The sequence below is a fragment of the Polypterus senegalus genome, chromosome 17, assembly GCF_016835505.1.
Source record: "Polypterus senegalus isolate Bchr_013 chromosome 17, ASM1683550v1, whole genome shotgun sequence".
Lineage (NCBI taxonomy): Eukaryota > Metazoa > Chordata > Cladistia > Polypteriformes > Polypteridae > Polypterus > Polypterus senegalus.
In genome coordinates, this window is record NC_053170.1 from 100,348,851 (window position 1) to 100,371,694 (window position 22,844).

Sequence of the window (22,844 nt, forward strand, 5' to 3'; positions counted from 1 at the left end):
TCAGAAAAGAACATCATACCAACAGTAAAATATGGTGGTGGTAGTGTGATGGTCTGGGGTTGTTTTGCTGCTTCAGGACCTGGAAGGCCATGAATTCTACTGTCTACCAAAAATCCTGAAGGAGAATGTCCGCCATCTGTTCGTCAACTCAAGCTGAAGCGATCTTGGGTGCTGCAACAGGACAATGACCAAACACACCAGCAAATCCACCTCTGAATGGCTGAAGAAAAACAAAATGAAGACTTTGGAGTGGCCTAGTCAAAGTCCTGACCTGAATCCAATTGAGATGCTATGGCATGACCTTAAAAAGGCGGTTCATGCTAGAAAACCCTCAAATAAAGCTGAATTACAACAATTCTGCAAAGATGAGTGGGCCAAAATTCCTCCAGAGCTGTAAAAGACTCATTGCAAGTTATCGCAAACGCTTGATTGCAGTTATTGCTGCTAAGGGTGGCCCAACCAGTTATTAGGTTCAGGGGCAATTACTTTTTCACACAGGGCCATGTAGGTTTGGATTTTTTTCTCCCTAAATAATAAAACCATCATTTAAAACTGCATTTTGTGTTTACTTGTGTTATATTTGACTAATGGTTAAATGTGTTTGATGATCAGAAACATTTTGTGTGACAAACATGCAAAAGAATAAGAAATCAGGAAGGGGCAAATAGTTTTTCACACCACTGTACGTTGTGTTGTAATGATGTAAATCAAAACACAGAATCAAAATTCAATGGGATCCTGAAAAAAAGTTAAAATATTGTTTTTACTAAAGTTTTAAAGTAAAAGTGAAAATTAATGCATGTGTAACAATTCCCATGAAAATAACAATCTCTTAAAATTGTATATCTGGTCACCAAAACCCAGGGGTGAGCGAGCGAAGCCCCCTAGTTTATGTATTATATTTAAAAAAAAAAATAAATAAAATAAAACCCAAAAGCACACTGAGCATGGGAAAGGCACAATATAAAAAAATATATTATTAATTATTATTATTATTATTACTAAATGTCCCTTTTGGGATAAATAACATTTTGTTTATCTCTCCATTCATTCCCTTGAGCACATCTGTAAATTCCTAACCCAAGTCTTATGAATTTTTGAAAATTCTAGCATTTTTTTAAAGTCAGATTTCTTAAATGCAGGCCAGTTCCTGTCTTTGAATTCGTGCCGAATTTAATTAATAATAAATAAATGAATAATGATTTAATTAATTAATAATTGAATTCTTCCACATGAAGCCTGAAAACCATAAGGACTGATTGAGATCATGTATGGTAGGTAGAATGCCCAGTGAGGGCTGGGTGGTCTCATGTCCTCGGAGCCCCTGCAGATTTTGTGTTTTTTTTTTTTTTCTGTCCTTCCTGGCCATCGGACTGTACTTTTATTCTTTGTTAATTTGTGTTGCCTAATTTTTATATATTTTCTATAAACGTGCTATACAAGTAAGTGGTGGTGTTGTTGTTAAATGTCGTTCTTTTCATAGTTTTCTGCCATTACATTTTATACAGTGACATAAGTGGGATTGGGCGAGCAAAGGCATACCATAATCTAAAATTACAAGAACATTTGAGAGGGGAGTATGCAGTTTAAAATTGCATTAAGCATCACAAATGTCATATGTGAACAAATGTTCTTTCATTCATTCCCTTATTAATTGTTCTTCTCCTTTTGTATCTCAAAAAGCCCAGCACATTATTAGAGTGGCCGTCAGGCTATCCTGGCAGCCTACGTTATGAGGACAGAATGACCGGTAATCCTGGCAGAGACACTCGCTACCTTAGAGTCCCCTCGTCCACACTCGGACTTGACGATGGGTTAGGCTAAATGGTTTTTTTGTCCCCTAATGTGCTTGTCTTTAGGATGTGACAGGAAAACAAACACCGCTTTAAAATTCTACCAAGCCAGTGAACAAAATTAAAACTCCAACTTCATCCCTTGAAACTGTGAGCAGTGACTTCAGTTAATGAGAACTTGCAGCATATTTCGGATGTCTGTATGGAATGTGCATAGCCTCCTGGTTTTTGTATGTTATGTCGTTTCACATTTAGAAGAATGGCTCGGTTTATTCAACTACAAACTGTTGTGCTGTCGGTGGATGGGTCCATGGGTGTATCCTGTGGTGAGCTTACGTTCTGTCCAGGCTCTGTGTTCTTGTGGGGTCTCCCATAAATAAGCCTTTATTAAAACATACATTAATGATGTTTTCACTGTCAGCCAAATGAAAAATGACATTTTTCAAATAAAAAAATCAAGTATTTGTGAAGACGGCTAGTAAAGGGTTTTGATTGGCCAAGAAATGGCTGGGGCTCCAAGTTTCAAGGAGAATTATCGCAGTTTTGAAGAGTTTTATGATCTTGCAACCTAGCAGCAGTGTAACTGTGTTGGGGTTTTAAACACTTGAGTGCAGCATTTTCATTTCAACTTAAAGTGATTACTTCAAAGTTAGTAATGATGCGTAATGTGCCACTTGTTGTTTCTGTAAATACCTTGTAGACCTGTGACAACTTTTCATCTGATATGTAAAGCAATAATAACCAAATAAAACAGCCCATTATTCAAAGCGTTTTTGTTAAATTATGACACAGTGCTGCACTCCACAATAGATTGCTGAAGAACTAATGATTTGGGGGGGTCAATGAGCTGAGTCCCCATTTCCAGCTAATTTGCTGGCAAATGAGTTTTGCCTTCACTGAAGGTTTAAATTAAATTCAGAGGTTACCACTTAATCATTCTCAACGTTTCCAATTAGGCAAAAATATACCGGGCCTGCATTTGGGTGGTTTGATTTTGACAGTACGAGACCTAATGAGAAAGTTGGCACAGGATCCTACAAATCACATACATTCCCCAGCATGAATATTAAATGGAAGAATATGCAAATGACAGGGTCAGTCATGCAGTTTCTTATTCTGAAAATTTGCCAAGTGAGAAAGTACCTCATCTTCTGAAAGGTAGCAAAGGGTGTAAAGATTCATAACTCGCACTTCAGGACATTACACAGTGACAGGTAAACGGTGCTGCTCCTGCAATTTAAATTAAGTTATTTTAAAAGTGCAAGCAGATATTAAAACTTGGAGAGAGTTTGTTGATCACATGAGCATTTTGTGGACACAGAAGAGTACGAGCGTCGTTAGCAGTTAAGGTGGGAGCGTTGTGGAACAATGGGGCAGTTGGAGTTATCTGTTAATACACACACAGCCATCCCTCTAGGGTTTCTGTGAATGTGGAATTGCTAAGTAAAACTGAGCACATCTTATACAGTTTCCGCAAACTTAATTCTAATGCAAATTGTGTCACAATATTGTAATTGAACATATTGTCCAATCCCTAAAGAGGATTTCTTTTTTTTGGTTTTGGTAAAACGATCCTTTAATAAAATATTCCAAAAATTGTCTTTGAAATACAGAATCTGATATTTGTATGAATAAAATGGTAATAGCCTGTGTCTGTCTTTTTGAGTTTCTCAGATTTGTTTGATATTCTTGATCTGTTTTGCACAGTAAGGGTCCCATTTCAGCCCTCAGATTGCATGTTGTCTCTTATTACACACAACGACTTTCACAAAATTTTACTTGTAGATTGCTGTTGATCCAACCTAAAATACAGGTGTTATGACACTTCAGAAATGTCATCAGGGACTGCGGTTGTAATGTGCACACTGCACATTCAATGTTGTTGAAATTTTGCAAGCATATTACTGTTTCAAAATAAAGTATAAACTTTTAAGACCTTCCATTCATTGAAAAATGTGGTTGTAATATGGGGATAGGTGTCAGAGGAGCCGCCAGGAGGAGCTCTCCCGACAGCAGGATCGTGCCCCGAGGTCCAGCAGGGCCTTATGGACTCTGTCGTGTTTATACACAGCCCTGCTGGATACCTTGGGGACCACCAGAAGTCGCTGTGGGGGGACTTGTGGGCTCTGTTGTGTTGGAAGGAATGGCGTGCTCCCAGGGTGAAGTAAAAGACTGATTGCCCTGACCCGGAAGGAATAAGGAACTGTGGACTGCTGGGACAGGAACACCTCCAGGTCAGGGGCTATAAAAGGAAGATGCCTCAGTCCAGACACTGAGCTGTGCTGGGTGGGAGAGGAGCAAAGTTTCTGGGCGAGGAGGAGAGGTTATTGTGAGAGTTGGTTTATTATATGAGTAGTGTGGAGGGTGCTTGGTGCACTGGGGACAACAATATAGAGTCTTGGACTTTTACCTGGTGTCTGGAGTTGTACCTGAGGGTTCAAGGGAGCACTAGCGCCCCCTACTGCCACTATATATAATATATATGTATATATATATATATACACAAAGGCAATGCTGGATACTTTGCGTAGTTATGTAATAAATTTGAATATTCCAGAAACAAAGATGTTGATATTGTATGCATAAAAAGTGGGCACCGCGTGTCTGTTTGCATTGCAGTTTGAGATTGTATTCTCTGCAATATAATGCATGTTATTAATCCTAACAGAATAATGAAAACGGTGTGCATTGTCTGCACATAATTGAGTATCACACAGTGGCCAGACGGCACACGAAATGTTTGAGGAGACATTTTAAAAATTTGCGATGATGAGTGTCCTACATAGCATTCTCTGTATCTTGTGTTTTAAATCTGTTGAAGATGTTTTCTTTGCTATTCTATAGTTTTATCAAAGTCAAAATGACATTTTTTTTCTTCGGTGAACCACTTTTAAAAGAAGTTGTGTTTTGGACTATAATAACAAAATTCAACCTTCTAACAGTAGTTATATTTAGAAAGAAAAAAACTGTAAGCATCACTTCTGGCAAACAATGTCCTCACCCAGCCTTTTTGTGCAGTCAGTATTAGCACATCACTTCATATCGGTGAAAGTATTTTTATAAACCGTTATCAAGCCTGAGCACATGTTTCTAATCACTTTATAAACTTCATGCACAGTCATCCTTTTAGCACACATTATTTTAAAGTTTTCTTTTCCTCCCCATCTATAAAACCAGTTCCACTAAATGATTCTCAAAGCTTCCTGTTCTATCTTTAGGCCTGGCTTCATTTGGCCTGACGCTCAATCACATGCCACATCTCCGAGTAGTGCCATGTGCCTCTGTTTCTATAGTGTCTACAGAAATCATTTTTTTCTTTTATATTTTTCATCATTTAATTGACAAAGTTAGAGTAGATGTGCTGTATTTGTCCCCAAGAGTGAGAAGTCAAGCAAAATGACCCCTTTTATTGGCTAACTAAACAGATTACAATATGGAAGCTTTTGAGGCAACTCGGGCCCCTTCTTCAGGTGAGATGATTACAGAAACTGGAGTTCCCCGTGTTTAAAGACAGAAGGAAAACATTTGTGAGACAAAAGATCTTGACACTATACATTGTTCTCCTCTCTTTCTAAATGAATCTTAGCCTGGAGAGGTCGATTATTTTTTTACATCTAAGATGTCTCGCTTGAAGGTTTTCCGTTGCTGTATTTGTCCTAGTGTGTATTTAAACACGGGGAGCTCCAGTTTCTGTATTCCATCTCGCATGAAGAAGGGGCCTGAGTTGCCTCAAAAGCTGGCATATTGTAATCTATTTAGTTAGCCAATAAAAAGGGTCATTTTGCTTGACTTCTCACTACATTCGTAATGGCTAACACGGTACAACACCCTCGTATTACTTCTCCCCAAGAGAGAATTTAAAAAAAAAAAAAAGTAAAGGTGTCCAATATTTACAAATATGTTTAAAAGATGATAAAAGCTGTCCGACAATTGTAATAGTTTAACATTTTAATACTTGTTAAGCTTATAAATCCCACGTACTGAGTGGTTGGTGAAAGGAGGTTATGTGTTTATGTAAATAGCAGCCACTTTTATTAATTGACTGGCAGATTTTTTTCTGCTGATTAAAACGGTAAACATGAAGCTACTGTTAATACTTTTTCTGGTTTCTATTCACCGTTCAAGAGCTTGAACTGTCATAGTTATCAAATACAAAGACAACAAAACTTTGGGTAGCACTTTCACCTTGTTGTCCATATGCGTGAAAGAAAAGGTGAAGAAGAGGATGTACTAGCAGCGAAATCAGAACCGTTCTTTGTACTTCATGATGCATTGTAACCTGTGCATAACCAATGGCTCAAGCACACTGAGGGCCACTGCTTGTGACTTTAAGCGTGACACTTTATTTTGTGTCTAATGTATATCCCTTATATTGTGTGCACATGGCAATCGACTTGAAATTGAATGTCTCAGGTCACTGTGTGCGTGAGTGGTTTTTTTTTAAATAACCAATTATTAAGTTTAAGTGACCTCTGCAGAAAGATTTCAAAACTATCCATATATAAAATCCAACATCTGTCTGTCTGTCCGTTTTTCACGAGAGAACCACTCAACGGATTGAGATCGGGTTTTTTTTTCTATAATTTGTTTGAACATTCCGGTTGATGTTGCGCCTTCTGTCATCGCGCTATCATAGTTCGCTTGCAGTACCGATTTATTTGTGCGAATCCAAGAGACGTGCAGTGGGCGGGGCCAGCCTCGGGGCGTATTCCTTACCTGTGCTTAGCTAGCGAATGAGAGAACTTCTTAGCGGATTTAGATTGGGTTTTTTTTTTTTTCTTCTATAATTTGCTTGAACATTCTGGTTGGTTTTGCAACTTCTCTCATCACGTTTAGAATCAAAGTTCGCTTACATTAGCGATTTATATTCGCGCTAATCTGAGGCAGAGGCTGCAGGCCGAGGGGAGGGGAAAGCGTGACGTCAGGAGTGGGGAGCCAGGCAGGGCCCTCCTCGCTGTCCTGTTTCACAACTACACAGGGGACGGCTAGTCCTTACCAAGTGTAAAATGCCTAATAGTCCGTACTCTTGTAAAATAATGTACACAGATCTTTTTTTTTCCTCCAGGTACTCCAATTTTCTTCGCCACATTCCCATAGATTTGTAGGTTAGACTAAATGAAGACTCCAGTCCAGACTGGCCATTGTGTGTGTGTGTGTGTGTGTGTGTGTGTGAGTGTGAAGGTGTGTTATGGTTAATTTTGCTCTCGTTGCCAGTCAAACCTCTGGCTTTGCAGTAATGTAGCGCGTGCAGAACTTTGAACTAAGTAGAATACAAAAGGTATGTAATATTCTAGAAGTCTGTATTGCTTATTTTTTAATATTACATAGCATTTCACATCTGAATTTCCTTTTCAGAGATCTTCCTTAAATGTATTTTTACCTGCAGTGCTTTATTTACCTCGGAGTTGACACTCTTTGCTGCTGCAGTTCAGTTTTGACAGTTTTGTTCCTCTATTGTGGTTAATGAAGCGTCTAATTGAATCATCAGAAATTCCAGCACATATGAAGTATGACTGCTACTTTCATAACTGATGAGAATGTTTGTTTAGAATTTATGATTTCTGGTTTCTAATTGAATCATGACCTCTTGCATTAACTTGAGAATATTGAACCAAAAAAAACAAACTAAAACTTGCTGATTCATTGTTACACGGCATCTCGGTTGGATGGCATTTGAGTCTGAATTTACACAGTAGTGGACACTATCCGTGTCATTTGCAGATTTCGGATTTTTTTTTTAACCCTCATGATGATTTACAAATAATTAACTCACGTTATCTGTCTTTTTACCTGCTAGCATTGTGCCTGTCAGTCTTCATTCAGTGTTTCTTCATCAAACCATTTACTTGACCTGCAGCAACTAGTTTTAAGTTTGTGGGGTTTCTGAGCCTGTGCCAGCTACGATGGCTACAAATCAGGAATACGTCCCGGCAGAGGCTCTGGTCCACTGCAGGGCACATTAACTTTTGCACTGGACCTACGTGGTATCTTGAACAGCAGAGGCAGCCTTGGGGGTGTGCGGGGGCTGAGGGTTGACCAACTCCACGCTGGGCCGGTTACGTCAAACAATGTTACCGGTATGTGTGGACTGTATAAACCTGCGCACGAATTTAATACAAATAATGTTAACATACATTGGATTTTCTCATTACAGTATTCACCTAAATTTTTGCCAGATAACACGCGGACTTTATCAAAATATGACTTGACAAATCTGCTCGAACGAGACATGCGGACCTCAAAAGCGGAGCCTCCTTAGGTTGCAGCGGTCACCCCACTTGCCACCCCCAAACGCTACTAACCTGCAAAACTTTGGAACCTTGAAGAAACATCTGAGTTCAAGTTTAATATTAATATTTATCTCCCTCCAACTTGTGAAATTCATTTGGTCATATCTACTCTCTATGTATATAAAATCTTAAGCCTAATTTTTAAAGCCTTCATATATACACACACACACACACAGTGCGTCCAGAAAGTATTCACAGCGCTTCATCACTTTTTCCACATTTTGTTATCTTACAGCCTTATTCCAAAATGGATTGAATTCATTTTTTTCCTCAGAATTCTGCACACAACACCCCATAATGGCAACGTGTAAAAAGTTTACTTGAGGTTTTTGCAAATTTATTAAAAATAAAAAAACTGAGAATTCTCATGTCCATAAGTATTCACAGCCTTTGCTCAATACTTTGTCGATGCACCTTTGGCAGCAATTCCAGCCTCAAGTCTTTTTGAAAAAGATTTGTTTCCCATTGTATGACCGTTTAAGAGTGGGTTTCGGAGGAGCGACCACATCTCCTTGGGGTGCGTTCATCCCCCCTCTTTACAATGTGAGCGGCAGAGACGCAAAGTGGCTGGCACGCAAAAAAATGTTGTTTTTATTTTATTTTGTTTTATAATTGTGTCTTTCATTTTTCTATTCTTTAATATGTAAAGCACTTTGAGCTACTGTTTGTATGAAAATGTGCTATAGAAATAAATGTTGTTGTTGTTGTTGCATGCTGGGGGGGTTGGCAAATGAAGCGAGGAGGGGGGAACCCCCTAGTTCATTATAAGGTAATAACTAAAATTGCACATCAAGAAAAAGAAAAACCCGCAGTAACACAGAAAAAATAACGCTAACACACTTACGATGGATGCAAAGTCATTTTCAGTGTGGACTGAACACTAAACAGTCCAAACCAGAACTTCCATGATGGAATTTATAGGACAGAAGTAAACCGCACCTGTAAGGGTACGTCGACCTTGGTTAGACGACCTGCCTACAGAAATTTCACGGACATTTCATCAATCCCAGGGGCTCTGCTCAGACTCCTCTAATCTTAAGTTTTAGTCTCACGTTATCTTGAGCAAACATGAATGTAAAACACAGGTGAGACCAAATGACATTGCTCTGAAAAAAGGCACACATAATGGTTGTAAAAAATGTCAGTCTTTGTCACAATTAACCAGTTGTTTATCATCTGCCCACGTTTATAAATATTTGTAGGCTGTAATTTGCTCAATTCATTCTCCATTAATTTGAGAGGCTGGAATGTATTTCTTTGTTTGTATTTTTTTTTTCCCTTCTGTGTTTTCTTACGACTGACCTTGAGCAATACATCTGAGCACCAATTAGTCATGCTTAAAGTTTCACTGTTAAAACATTTTTGGAATGAAATGTCAGATTTTAAAAGAATCAAAAATGACACCAAGATTCCAGTAGAGGCCAGTGCAGGAGTTCAGTTTTGTTGCAGCAGTATTATACAGAAGAGAAGAGGGCCAGTGCCAAGACTAACAAACTCTTGCCTATCAGTCAGATAGGACTTGAACCACTGGAGGGCAGTGCCAGAGATACCCAGCATGTTCTCCATTCTGACAGTAGAATGTCATGTCTGACATGAGGTCTAACAGAATTAATATGCTGGTTTGTCCAGAGTCTGCTGCCATAAGCATAGCAGAGCAGTTTCACAGCTGTGCTGCACCCTGAAACCAGACTGAAAGGGTTCCATCAAATTATTAGGTTAAGTAATTGGTGAGCTGGGAAGCTACAACACGCTCAAGAGCTTTTGTAAACTTTTTAACATTGGGGTTACAGAAGCGATTTTAAAAGTGAGCGCACAGAGCCAGTGTCAAGGGATGAGTTTATTATTGTTGAAACAGACTTCAGTAGAAGAGGTAGTTGGGCCAGATGCAGGTTCGAGTAGTTTATTAACTACAGAAAACAAAACCCTTGGGTTATCGTGGCCACTTTCTATTATTCTGCCATAGTGGGTGTTCTTAGCAGCAGTTAGTGCTTCTCTGTAAGCTCTTTGGTGGTCAGAGAAAGCCTGGATGTGCACAGTGAGGCCAGTCTTACCAATTCTGAGTTATACCAAGGAGCTGAACGTTTAAAGGAAACCTCCTTATGTTTTAAAGGAGCTGTTTTATCTAATGCTGAATGAAGGGCTGAGTTATAGTGGTCAACAAGACTATCTAGTGTTGACGGAATAGGTGCAGACAGTAAAAGATCAGAAATGGATCCAGAAAGGATAGAGGGACAGATATTTTTAAGGTTTCTGTAAGAAATTTGTCGTTTACAGGTAAGAGGAGGGAAAGGCAGTGAGACAGTAAAAATACTGCTTTATGGTCAGAGAGTCCCAAATCAGTGCTGTAAATATTGGCAACAGATAGTCCAGAAGTGCAGATCAGATCCAATATATGACCACCAGAGTGGGTGGGAAAATCAACATGTTGTGTCAAGTCAAAACAGTCCAGTAAGGATAGGAATTCATTTCTCAGTTTAGATGTAGTAATGTCAATATGGATGTTGAAATCACCAAGAAGGATAATTCTCTGAGAGTAAGAGCTTAGGTGGGTTAAAAGTTCAATCAGATCAGATAAGAAGGATGCATTGTATTTTGGGGGACGATAAAGAACAATGAGTGAGACAGGACCTGTTTCCGTTATTAGTTTAAGAGCCAGGCACTCAAAAGACAGTGGACAGTCAATTGGGATTCGTTTGATATTTAAGTCTGCTCTGATAATTACGCTAGCCTCCTTGTCTAGAGCTGCGAGGTTCTGTATGGAAAGTGAAACCAGGTGGAGTCGCCTCCGTGAGAGACGTCAATTCGTTTGGTTTTGCCAAGTCTCCGTTAAACACAGTATATCAAGTTTGGTGTCAGTGATGAGTTCTGACAGCACCAATGCTTTGCCATTAAGAGATCTTGAGTTAAACAGAGCAATGTTAGTCAATGAGGCATCTTTTGCACAGAGCTGTGATCAGGGTTTATTTCCACAGAATGTAAATTTGGCACACTGACACTTGTATTTCCAGAGCCATGAGAAGGAATGCTTATTCCTGAGCAAATGCTGCCGGTTGTCTTTTCATTCGCACCCCGGCGGTGGCGGCGACCTGACCCGCGATGTATATATTTCGGCGCTGTAAAATACCGGCGTCTTTTAGGATGTTCCAATCAGACCATTTGCTCTGGACAAACTGTTTAATAAGAAGGAGTTTGTCATGAGAGTATTTTAGCATGATACTTGGCAATACTTATCTGAAAAGCAGTGGAGAAGCAGCACAGCATAGCGGAACCATTTGGATTAGATGAGATGAACGGCGATAGCAAAGCAGCAGAAAGCATAGCAGGAGGAGGTAGCAGGATTTGCAGGTTCCAATACACAGGCACAAACAGTAACGCTTGGTAATTTCATGCGTGATCGCCCCGGAGCCATAAGCCAGGTTAATATGAGCATCAGATCAGATCCCAGTCGTACAGTACTGTAAAATGAATCGGGAGCAGATCAGCATAGCGAATATAATCACGGAGAAAGATTATCCCGAGGTCATAGATCGCCAGGTACAAAGAAATGTTCGTAGGTCTCGTCCGCGATCCACAGACTCAGCTGTTCCCAGTCAAAGTAGAGTCCATAAAATCTGTAAATATTAAGCCAAATCCATGCAATTCAGGTCGGCTGTATCCACGAACTATACGTACAGTAAAAGAAATAAAACAAGCGTGAGAAAGTGTAGAATAAAGGCGAATTTTGCGAAAAGTGTTGTTAACAGGGAGGAGCGGCAGCAATGACTCCAAGATAAAGCTTGGCAAATAATTGTCCATGAAATGTACAACACTGTAAACGCAGAGCCTTGCCTACGTCTAATAGTGCAGTCCATTGTGAGGCTAAGGCCAACAGACAAGAGAGGTAATGTCAGGAGCTTGTGGGCAAGAAGACAATGAAAAGCCTGAAGACATAGTATAACCACTGGTCCTCAACACACATGAGCATTTAGCGAGTGTCGCCACTCCTGAACATCTTGGAGCTGGAGAAGAGCTCACTGAACATCTGCATAAGCTGACAACAATGCGTCTGTTGCTGAGGAGTCCACGTCCTCCGAGTCCCACCTTGTTTGTTAGAGACTGGGCTCCCCTTCTCCTTTCTAGCCTTGAATAGTGGGTTGCCTGTCTCTAGCCAATGAGAAGTGAAGCAAAAGCCATTATTGACGAACTTAAAAGACTACAATATGCAAGCTTTTGAGGCAACTCGGGCCCCTTCTTCGGGGAGTTCGTAGTTTGTAGCCAATAACAGGTGTCATTCTGCTCGACTTCTCATTGCATCCACAATGGCTAACAGGTGCAACAGCCTACCTCGATTTCTAACCAGATAAACTGAAGAAAATGATTATTTCAGGGTGTGCAAGCTTTCTGTGAACAGTGCTTGTTGCTTGAGGAACCATCTCTCATATTAAAAAAAACAAAAAAAAAAAACAATTTGGGACGAGACTTTTTTCCTGCGATGAGATGTGATCTTTGGAAGAGAGACAGAGAGACGCATCATATTTACAGCCTTTGGAAGCAACTCCCGTGGTACTCTTGCAGAGCACGTTCGAGATAATGAAAGTAGGAAAATTCGAAACTCTCAAAAAAAAAATTGACAATAAAGATCGCATTCACGGAAACAAACGGAAAATATTACTCGGTGAAATAACGGAACAGCAAAAGGAGATTGAATAGTGTTTTGAGGATGTCTGGGGGAGAAGAGAGACAAGGCAGTGACTTTAAAACGTCTGAAGCGCCGCACAAGATGACGATCGCACAGCAGCAGCAGCTGATCGAGTAAAGAGGAGGTAAAAAAAGACAACTGTTATTTGTTTCCCATTGTATCACCGTTAAAGAGGGGTTTCAGAGGAGTGGCTGCGTCTCCTTGGGGTGCGTTCAGCTCCCTTCTTCACTACGGCACGTATTGCTTGGCAGGGTTTTGGCCAGCGAAGCGAGCAGGAAGCAAAGCCCCCAAGTTTAACTAAAAGACAAAATGACCAAAATGTGTAGAAAACCATACAGTGTCTGAAAGCTGTATTCAGACGCAGCCGTCTAGGAGACTTGAACTTAAATTCTGCAGGAATGCCTTTTCATCCACTAGACTAACGTGAATGTTTTCTGCGTGGTCTGAAGGACTTTCCCGATTATTGCAATCCTGTTTTTAACCTTCCATTCGTATCATCTTTTAATCGCAGTTTTTAAAAAGCCTAACTGGTTAACTTTGCATCTATGTGGGTTACCAGTGTTGTTCATTGTAGCCAACTTGAAGAGAACTATAAAGTTGACCTTTTTAGGTACCAAGCTGCATTTTGGTTTGGCACAGTGCTTCTTTTATAATCTTTTGTCAGAAAAACAATTCCATGAACGTAACAAAAGTGTTCAGAGCAAACAAACATTTAATAAGCTTCAGTTAGTTTTCTACCTCCCATGATACTCCATAAATAAATGACCAAGCAGACATCCACAGGATAGACAGGTTTACAGTGCGACTCCCAGGTCACGTCACCAGAGCACAATATTTAGACGGAGTTGTAAATGAGTGCACGTCTGTATTGTAAACTGCTTGTGAGGGCTTCTTGACATCTGTTAAGTGTTTATGGATTCATTCCGTGCAGCCCCAGGAACACAAAATAACTTGGCCCACCTGTTGCTTCTTTTGCTTGTTTTGAGTTGCCTAAAAGAAAATGCATACAACATATTTGTTTTGTCCTTAACCTTTACGACAGTCTTCCTTTAAGTAATGAAGCCTAACCATGATGAGCTTCCCAAGTAAAGTAAAGGATTTGTGAAATTGAAGAATTTTAGAAGTGTCCATGTTTGGACCCGAAAACCAAAATGGAAGAATACCCCAAACATTGCTTTATGTTGAAGCCACATCTCAACTACAGCAGCACAACTTGGCAAGTGCCGTTTACCGGTGACACTCTGTAACCGGCAGGTAGACCAATTCTGGTAAGCGATGGTTTCTTTCATGAAATGACGGGCAGAGGGAAATGTTCTGCCCACTTGAAAGGCAAGTCTGTTAAAAAAGGAATGAGGTTGGGTTGTGCAGCAGAAACATGTTGCTTTGCAAATGCAAACTACGGTTCACTCCTTTTGTAGATTCTAAAAGTTGCATAACTTGTGTACATTTTGTGCACTTCTCACCAGACTTTTTTTATGCAGAACTGTGCCTTTTGCTGGTTAATAAACTGAAGTACTACATTTATGTGTTTTTTTTTTTTTTTTTGTTTTCTTGTTTGTATATTTTATATGCCGTCTTTAATAAAGACCTGGCGCATCAGAACTGTGCTGCTATCTAACAGATCCGGAGTCCTGACTTCTGATTCTATCACCAAGTGACAACATTACATTATATGGGGTTTCCTTGGCTAATTCATAACCTGGTTTTTGTTTTGTGTTTTGGTGATGCCAAGTTGACCCTCTGTGTGAGAAAGAAGAACTTTATTGTCATTATTCAATCAGGCTGAAATTACAGTTGCATCAACCTCTAATGGTGCATTTCTATAAAAGTTAACACCTCACACATATGTACAAAGTATAAATAGCATAAGATAAAGATAGAAATATAAAGTCTCAGCGATATGAAAAGTACAAAATCTTAAGTGGCAGATAAAATTAAACAATACAAAGTATAAAAACCAACCTTGCCACATTGAACCTCTATTGGAATATGCAGGTTTGGAAAATAAATAAGTAAAGAGTGCATTTAGTATGGTTCAAAAGGAAATTCATGACAATTCACTCATTTAGCAGAATTGTTCTACTGTTTCTTAAACGTAGTAATGCATTGCAGCACATGGTGACAGATTTAGAAGTTTGTTTATAACTTCAGGTCCTGAGCCTCTGTGTTGATGAATGAAGATATCTGAGGAAAGGATGTTTTTTTAGTTAAGAGGGGCTGCAATTTAAGTTCACATTTAAAGGTCTGTCTCAACCCAGCCTGTACCCATTTTGACTTTGCATTAGAATCGTGCCTTGTACAGCATTTGAATGTAATAATAAACTCCGAGCTTCTCATTATGTGCAATAAAGTTAAAATAAAGTGCAATAAAGTGGATGCCATCTGGACAAAGTTCCTGTCTTGTTTGGTTAGGCTGCTGCTTTGTGACCCTGAATCTGATTGGAAATAAATGCATCTTCCCTTTGCCCGTTTTAGCAATGAATAACCAAAATGAAAATGGATGTTAAAGTAAACTCAAAATGAGGCTAATTGATTGTGGCCTTAACCATTTAAGTGTACAGCAGAAGTTTGTCAATTACATTCTTATAGATGATTGCAGATTAATTGGGAAAGTAGTGATTCCAAGGAATGAATAATGCCAATGTTGGCTCTTCCTAAATATTACAGTATATAGTGTATGAACTATACATTACTGCATATACATCATGTACTACAAATAAATGGGATGAAGAGTTTGGAGTGTTGAAGGTAAACTATGGTAACTTGTTTAACTTGTGTTCAAATCTCATAATTAGCAGACATTTCATTTATATGCTCTCTTAAATGTGCCCATATTTACTAATAATTGTGAATTTCCCCTTGGGATTATCTATCTATCTATCTATCTATCTATCTATCTATCTATCTATCTATCTATCTATCTATCTATCTATCTATCTATGAATGAATGACTTGCAGTAAGTTATTTACTATACACTCTTTCAAGCAATTGAGATCGGCGCAATTACAATGACTGCTGTTAGATTTTAAAAGTGCTAGAATCTGCCATGGGCCGCACTGAGGGTCTGTCGAAAAGGATCAGGTTCTGTACTTTCCAGGTCATCTTAGTCCTAATGCATTGCTCCTTAATCATCATATGACAATTTTATTTTATTCACAGGAAACCGTGGAAGACCATGTACGATTTACGACTTTTTACATTTATTTTGGACTTCTCCTAATTGAACTGGTCCTTTCGTGCTTTAATGAAAAACCTCCCTTGTTCTCCAACATTGTAACAGACCCAGTAAGTACACCTCACCGAATTGGGTAGCGTACTTAAGAAATCTGCTAAATGTTACGATTTCTCTGTGTGTGCAAATGACTGGACTTCAGAAGCTAGCAGTGTTTCAGGGCTTGTTGCGAAGGATTTGTAGCGCAGATCAGGCCCTATTTGGTGTATTGTGTATTGTAATGGCCATTTTAAAGGGCAGTAAGTGTGTGTTATTACCAGAACACTGAAGGCTGAAATCCATCTGGATTAAGTGAGTGTTTATTTGATATGTGCTCTACAGCCTTCTTTCATTATCTCATGTTTCAGTAGAAAATGTAAATGGTTAATGTACTAAAGCTCTGAAACTATCAAGAGATATTTTGAAAAGAAAAGTGTTTTTATTAATGACTCACTGTGGAGGTGTATTTGCAATATAATAACTGTGCCTTTTTGATGTGCTTTTATGGCTTTGGTTTCTATTATGAATTTTAGTTGAGAGGTGTTAATATGCCACATATTCTGTATTCAGCTGTATTAATGTGGTTTGATTTCCTGAACAGTGCTGCCACATCTCGAATTATGTGTTGCTATTTCTTATAGCTGTCTGAACTTTAAAAGCCCTTATACTTGGTAATGGGGTCTTCATTAGTGAATTCCAGTCACTTCTTGTGCTTCTGGTTTCATGCTGTAACTCTGTTGGCTTTGTTAGATCCACTGACATTTCACAGTTTGCACCACTCCACCTAAAAGCTCAGAGGGCCATTCATTTCAACATCCATTAAGGACTTGTGTCTGCAGTTAAATCTGTATCTGTGAAGCCATTTAAGACCTAATGAGTGTTTCTTTTCTTTGTACAGTGTGCTTTTAATTTTCTTTCACAATACACTTGATCTGCTCTGTTTTAATAAAAAAGCAAACCGATGACACCTAAATACTGTCCTGGTATGCCACTACTAAATAAACCTTGAATTATGAAATGCAATGTATATATCTGCATTACCTGGCTTGCTATTCACTTTTATTCTCCTTTCCAGAATCCCTGTCCGGAATCAAATGCTGGTTTCCTTTCCACAATGACATTTTGGTGGTTTACTGGGTGAGACAAGTTGGCATCTCTCTCTCTCTCTCTTTTTATTTTCTTTTTTCTGTGTTTGCCCTTGGCTTGTCACTGTTGGCTTTGTTTCAATAGTTGGATTTTACTTGTCTGAAAGTAAACATCTCTTTTGTTCAAATAAAGTTTTTTTTTTTCTTCTTAAACTTTAAAGACAAATTTTGCGAAGAGGTAAATGTATAAGAGCACCTTCTGTGAAATTGTGGTAACCTTAGAGGTTGTGTTGTTTTACTGTGATGATACGAGTGTATGTTTAGACTGGAAGAGAAAAGTCGAACAAATTGTCAAATAGGATGATTGACTCTGAGGGCTCCTTCCTGCTCTTCATTTATAAGGTCATATGCTTCCTATCTGTCCTTTCCCAGAATGGCCATTACAGGATACAAGAGACCTCTGGAAGATAAGGATCTCTGGTCTTTGAACCAACAAGACAAATCTGAAGTTATCGTTCCCAGACTGCTGAAGGAATGGGAGAAAGAAAATTCCCAACATTGCAGGTATCAGTTGAACTCCAAGGTATGGTTTTGTACTTTTACTTTTGTATTTTGATATAAATTTTTTTTTTTTTGTCAAATTAGAAAAAAAGAAGAACAAGTGTTGTCAAAGCCAGAAAAGAGTGCAAATCACGTGGACCAATGTAATGAAGCGTCTGAAATGCTGGCATCCGAAAAGAAGGTGACAAAACAACCATCTTTCCTGAAGGCTTTGATTAGAGCCTTTGGTCCATACTTCTTGATTGGCTCGGCATACAAGCTGCTTCAGGATCTCATCTCTTTTGTCAACCCACAACTTTTAAAGTAAGAGATGTTTGTGAAGATGCAGAGTGAGTGTTTTAGGCAGGGACTAGTTGAGTTTGAGAGCCATCTTTGCCTGTCTTACAGTACGTGAAACATTGTTCTGCTCTTTTTGACCACCTTCTTGTTCATTAGTTTGTTATTTTAATCGAGGCCTGTGCTGTTTTGTTCCTTTGTTGTTATTTTAGATTGCGTATGCTGATTACATTTTTGTGAAAGCACAGGGCAGCATATATGACCTGAGCCAAGAAAAATTAAGTTCCTTATTGTTAATGTGGTGCTTACCGTTCTCTGGTGCAGTCGAGGCCTTTTGATGAAGAAGCCAATCTGCCACATTAAGACAGATTAAACATATCTAAAAGTCCAGTTCCAGGTACAGGAAGAGATGCATCCAAAATGCAAGTGGCAGAGCGTTATCTACAGTATTCTGTTTGTTTCGCTGCCTTTGTACTGGGGCGGAATCTAAAGATTAGCAGAGTCTTATTCAGTCCAGGAAGGCTTTTTTTGTTTGTGTTTTTTTTGAACAATGAAACTCCACACAATATGAAGCTTGAGAGTGAGAGTTCTGCTCCCAACAGCCTTAGCTTAGCTGCTAGAAAAGCTGACTCTCTCACTTTCCATCTTAAAAGTTTTTCATATATCAAAAGTAAACGGGTTGAAAATACCAATTCGCCAAGGTTTTTCTTACAAGTGTGGTGTTTTAATTACAAGACCTGTTCTTTTTAGCGTAAATATCCATTACCCAATAACTAACTCTGACCTAGGAACGTGAGTAGTTAACTTTGAGCTTGGATTCTGTATTCACTGCATGCATGGTCTGAAGCAGGTATACTAATTTAATCATATTGTGTTTCATTTTGCAGCTTATTGATAGCTTTTATCAAAAAAAGCGATGCTCCTTCATGGTGGGGCTTTTCCTTAGCATTCCTTATGTTTTTTTCTGCTCTCCTTCAAACAATCATCCTTCATCAACATTTCCAGTACTGCTTTGTTACAGGAATGAGACTGAGAACTGCTATTGTTGGCGCAATATACAGGAAGGTACATAAACAATTTCATTTCTGGAAAAGAAACACTTTCTTTTTAATATGTGGAATTTTTTTTTTATGTGAGCTGCCTGTTCAAAATTCTAATTATGATTTCTATTGCATTTTTTGTCTTGTGTTTTTCTGTGAATGAACATAACTAAGAAAAGGCGTAAAACAGACCGCTGTCTTTTCAGATTTATTTTTAAAGAAGGGGTTGGAATATGGCTATTTTCAAAAGATGAATAAGCTGAAAGCATGGAAACATTTAAAATGCAATACTTAGGTACCATCTTTTAGCTCCCTACCAACTTAGGGATGTTGGGTAGTTTCAGAAAATGAATGGACAGATGCAGGAGACAAATGGCAACAGTAGTCAACCTTTGAATATTAGGATTTTCTTTTTTTGTTGTATGAGTAGTATGCTATGGTTTCTCTCTTGCAAATGCAAAAAAGACTTTTTGTTTCATCCATCTACATTAGTGCAGTGCATAAGTTCAAGAGTGAAACTAAAGGAAATAAAGTCATGTGAAGTAATAGGCAGGTGGGATTAAAGCATCCAGGATTAGGTGAAAGGGACAGAGACACGTTGGAGTGAGGAGGAGAGAATTTACATTTAGTTCAGAACAATAATGGCTTTGGATGATAGTGTCTATGAAGCATCGAATATGTAGTTTAACTATTACAAATACCCTAGCTTTTTAAATGTTTTAAACCTCTGTTGTAAGTTATTATGATGAATTGATAGCTTTACATGGTGTAAAAGCAACACATTTCCCAGAAGCATTCACCCCGAGTTAATGGGGTCCAACAGTTTTCAGTATCTTTGCAAAGGTGGATGGTAAACCTTGGTTACTCTGTCTGGAATGTGAGCCCTGAATGCAAGTGCATCCCAAAATTTATAAAAAAAAAAAAAAAGTTAATGTAAAAGAAAGTAACAAAAAAATCACAGAAGGGGAAATGTCTTTTTATAATGTTTACAAGTAACTTTGCTGTAATGCTCACCATAGGGCTTTTGACCATACAAGAACAATTATGACAGTTAAATCAGAAATGCTAAAAGGCATTTGGAGAAAAGTATTGCTGGAATGCAACATTTGATCCAAAGAGGATCTTTCAGTAGGTCAGCAGCAAAGCAGCAGTTATAAAAGAGGGGAAGTGTATTAAGAATATTAAGAGGGAAATATACAGAAATAGAAAATTTAAATCTTTCCTCAGAAGAAGTTAGAAACGTTCCAGTAGCAACCAGGAATGTTAGTGAAGCACTAAAGGATTTTTGAGCTTGCAAAGTGAGGAATGTCTGAAAGAAGAAAAGTTGAAGTCAAATACTTCACTGGCAGCAGACAACATTTATGTGAAAGCACTCAGAGTAGTTCATGATTTGTTTAAATATATACACACCTGTCTGTATGTCCGTCTGTCTATCCAGTCCTGCCTACTATACCAAATTCTATCTATCTTATCTATCCATTGTCCTTTTGTCTCACTGCCTTGTCTCGCAGGAGGTTAAAATGTCTCCGAGAAAATCACATCTCGACCCAAGATTTTTTTTTATAATAGAGAGATGTATAATACATACATACACAAGATTCTAATTATTAAAATAGCTTTATTAACTCAAAAGAATGTCACAGTGGTGCAGTGCACTTAAGATACAGGTCATGCGTAACAAATAAATAATAATGCAAATTAATAAATAAATGATAATACAAGAATGTAAACTCTGTGTTTCACGTACTCCCAACTCCAAGCCTTCTTTTGCCCCGCACTGTTAATAAATAAATAAATCCTGTATACTCGCGCGCACACACACACACACACACACAGTACTACCAGTGGAGGTACTGTACTTGCCGTTGCCCAGGTATGTTTCTATAATGGTTTCAGATAAGAAAGTAAACACTTATAACTTTTGTAAATGTTGACCTTTTTGTCATTTTGTTTCCTTTGGCTTATCTCTATTTCACTTAGTAGCAATAAGCAGGTGCATAACAACGTTGGCATTTTCAAATGTACATGGTTTTGCTTTGATAAAAAATGTGTGACAATAAATCTGACATGAACTGATGATATGACAATGCGGTGGAATTCTTGTTCACACACTTGACAACACTGTCTTGGTTGAGCAGCCCAAATCTTGGTCCTTTATTATGTATACTAGAACATCAAAAAATATTAGGTAGTTGTGAGAAAGGCGAAGGGGCTGAAAGAAAGGAACATATTTTGGCAACACCATATGCCTCTTCTGAACTTGAAAAGGGTCCAGATGAAAATAACTGGGGAAGCACTGTCTTTTGGAAATTCAACATGACTAAACATAAACAGCGATGCGATAAAAAGTTGTACCCTTAGACAAAAGTAATAATCCAGCAAGGCAATGGCATTATTGTCCAAATTAGCTGTGTTCTTAGATGGTATCCGGTTTGACCAGTACAGAAACCTTGTGTGCACGGATACAGATGCACTCCCTTCAGGCCCAGCTCACTTCTTCTGCCCGCTGGAAATGGCAGTCCCAGTGTTGCCATTGGTTTTTGGGTTGCCCACCATTATAACCTTTCTTTCCCATACATTATATAGTCTGTATTTTAAGTTGGACCAATGGCAATGCACATGCAGAACTTTGTGAAAGTCTGTTCAGCTGTTTTTGTGTGATTGACAGATATGTATAGAGGCGTGTGTGTATATTAATCAACATACAAAATAAGGAAAATTCTCAAATTCTGGAAGATACCGGATATCCCATTATTCAAAAAGTGATGGGATTAATCCCAGTGACTTAAACTCAGAGGTAACTTAGTGGTAGCAACTATTAAGGACAACATTGAGGGAAGCATTGAATACTCGATATGGCTTTAAAGCCCCTGGAAACAGCAATAAAATAAATGATTATAACCTACACGAAGTTTAATTTCCATCAATTTTCCAAAGGCGCTTGGTTTGTGATCTACCTGTGCAGATGAATGTAAAGCTGGCTTAAACACAGGAAGTAGTCGGCTCTTGTATGTTCAACTTTTCCTGATTTAGGTAATTATTAAAAGTGGGGTCCCACAGGGCTCAGTGTTGGGGCTGCAGCCCCTTTAAGTTTATATCACTGATCTTAATAACCCTGTAGCTAGCAATCCAGCTAAGTTTGCTGATGGCACTAATCTAGGGTTATTATTGAATACCCAAAATAATTACAGGAGGACACCTTTCAGTGCCTACAACCAGGCCGTGTACAGAAGCAATTAAGAACGCTAAAAGGATGTTGGCTTTCATAGCCTGCTGTGTTGAGCACAATATTTAGGTTGTGCTTAACTGTGCCACATCATTACGAGGCTTTATCCAGAGTATTGTGTACAGTTTCGGTCTCTGTGTTACAAGAAGAAAAAGGCATATCGCAGCTGAAGAAAATCCAGAAACAACCTACTAGGCTGATTCTAGGACTTTAGGGATTGTATTCTTCGAGGAAAGATTAAAGGATTTAAATCCTTGCAGTTTTGTGAACTAAAGGTCACATTGAATGGAAGTAGCCATTAGTGCGAAATGATTTCTTTACCAAAAACTTTGGGGCACAGGTGGAAATTTGTTAATGCTAGATTTCACCTCAGTAGTAGAAAGTATTTCTTTATACAGGGGATAACCGAGGCCTTAAATAAGTTATAAGGTTTTGTAGTAGATAGTAGTAGTTTTAGGCGAATAGACATTGATAAAGATTGCTGCTTTGAATAGTCTGTGCTTTTGAAAATGCATACTCTTCTGTAATGCACTGCTTCTGTGCAGTGACTGCATTTTCTTTTCATGATCACTTACATGGTTTGCTGAGCTTGCTTGCAGTTCCTTATGACCCTGTAAAAATTTAAAGCAGATTCTGAAAAGAGTCGGGCAAAACTGTTTATGAGAAATACATGCATACAACAC

The 22,844-nt window shown here is 38.6% G+C and overlaps 1 protein-coding gene across 3 annotated transcripts in view; it reads left to right on the top strand.

The window, feature by feature from the left end:
- abcc3 (ATP-binding cassette, sub-family C (CFTR/MRP), member 3) overlaps positions 1 to 22,844 on the top strand; it is a 151,380-nt gene that overhangs the window by 70,482 nt on the left and 58,054 nt on the right. For all 3 annotated transcript variants that reach the window (XM_039739515.1, XM_039739514.1, XM_039739513.1), the window contains exons 5-9: positions 15,922 to 16,047; positions 17,049 to 17,110; positions 17,491 to 17,622; positions 17,704 to 17,922; positions 18,783 to 18,960. In XM_039739515.1, the coding sequence (XP_039595449.1) occupies positions 15,922 to 16,047; positions 17,049 to 17,110; positions 17,491 to 17,622; positions 17,704 to 17,922; positions 18,783 to 18,960 (717 nt within the window). The remainder of the gene's footprint in view (positions 1 to 15,921; positions 16,048 to 17,048; positions 17,111 to 17,490; positions 17,623 to 17,703; positions 17,923 to 18,782; positions 18,961 to 22,844) is intronic.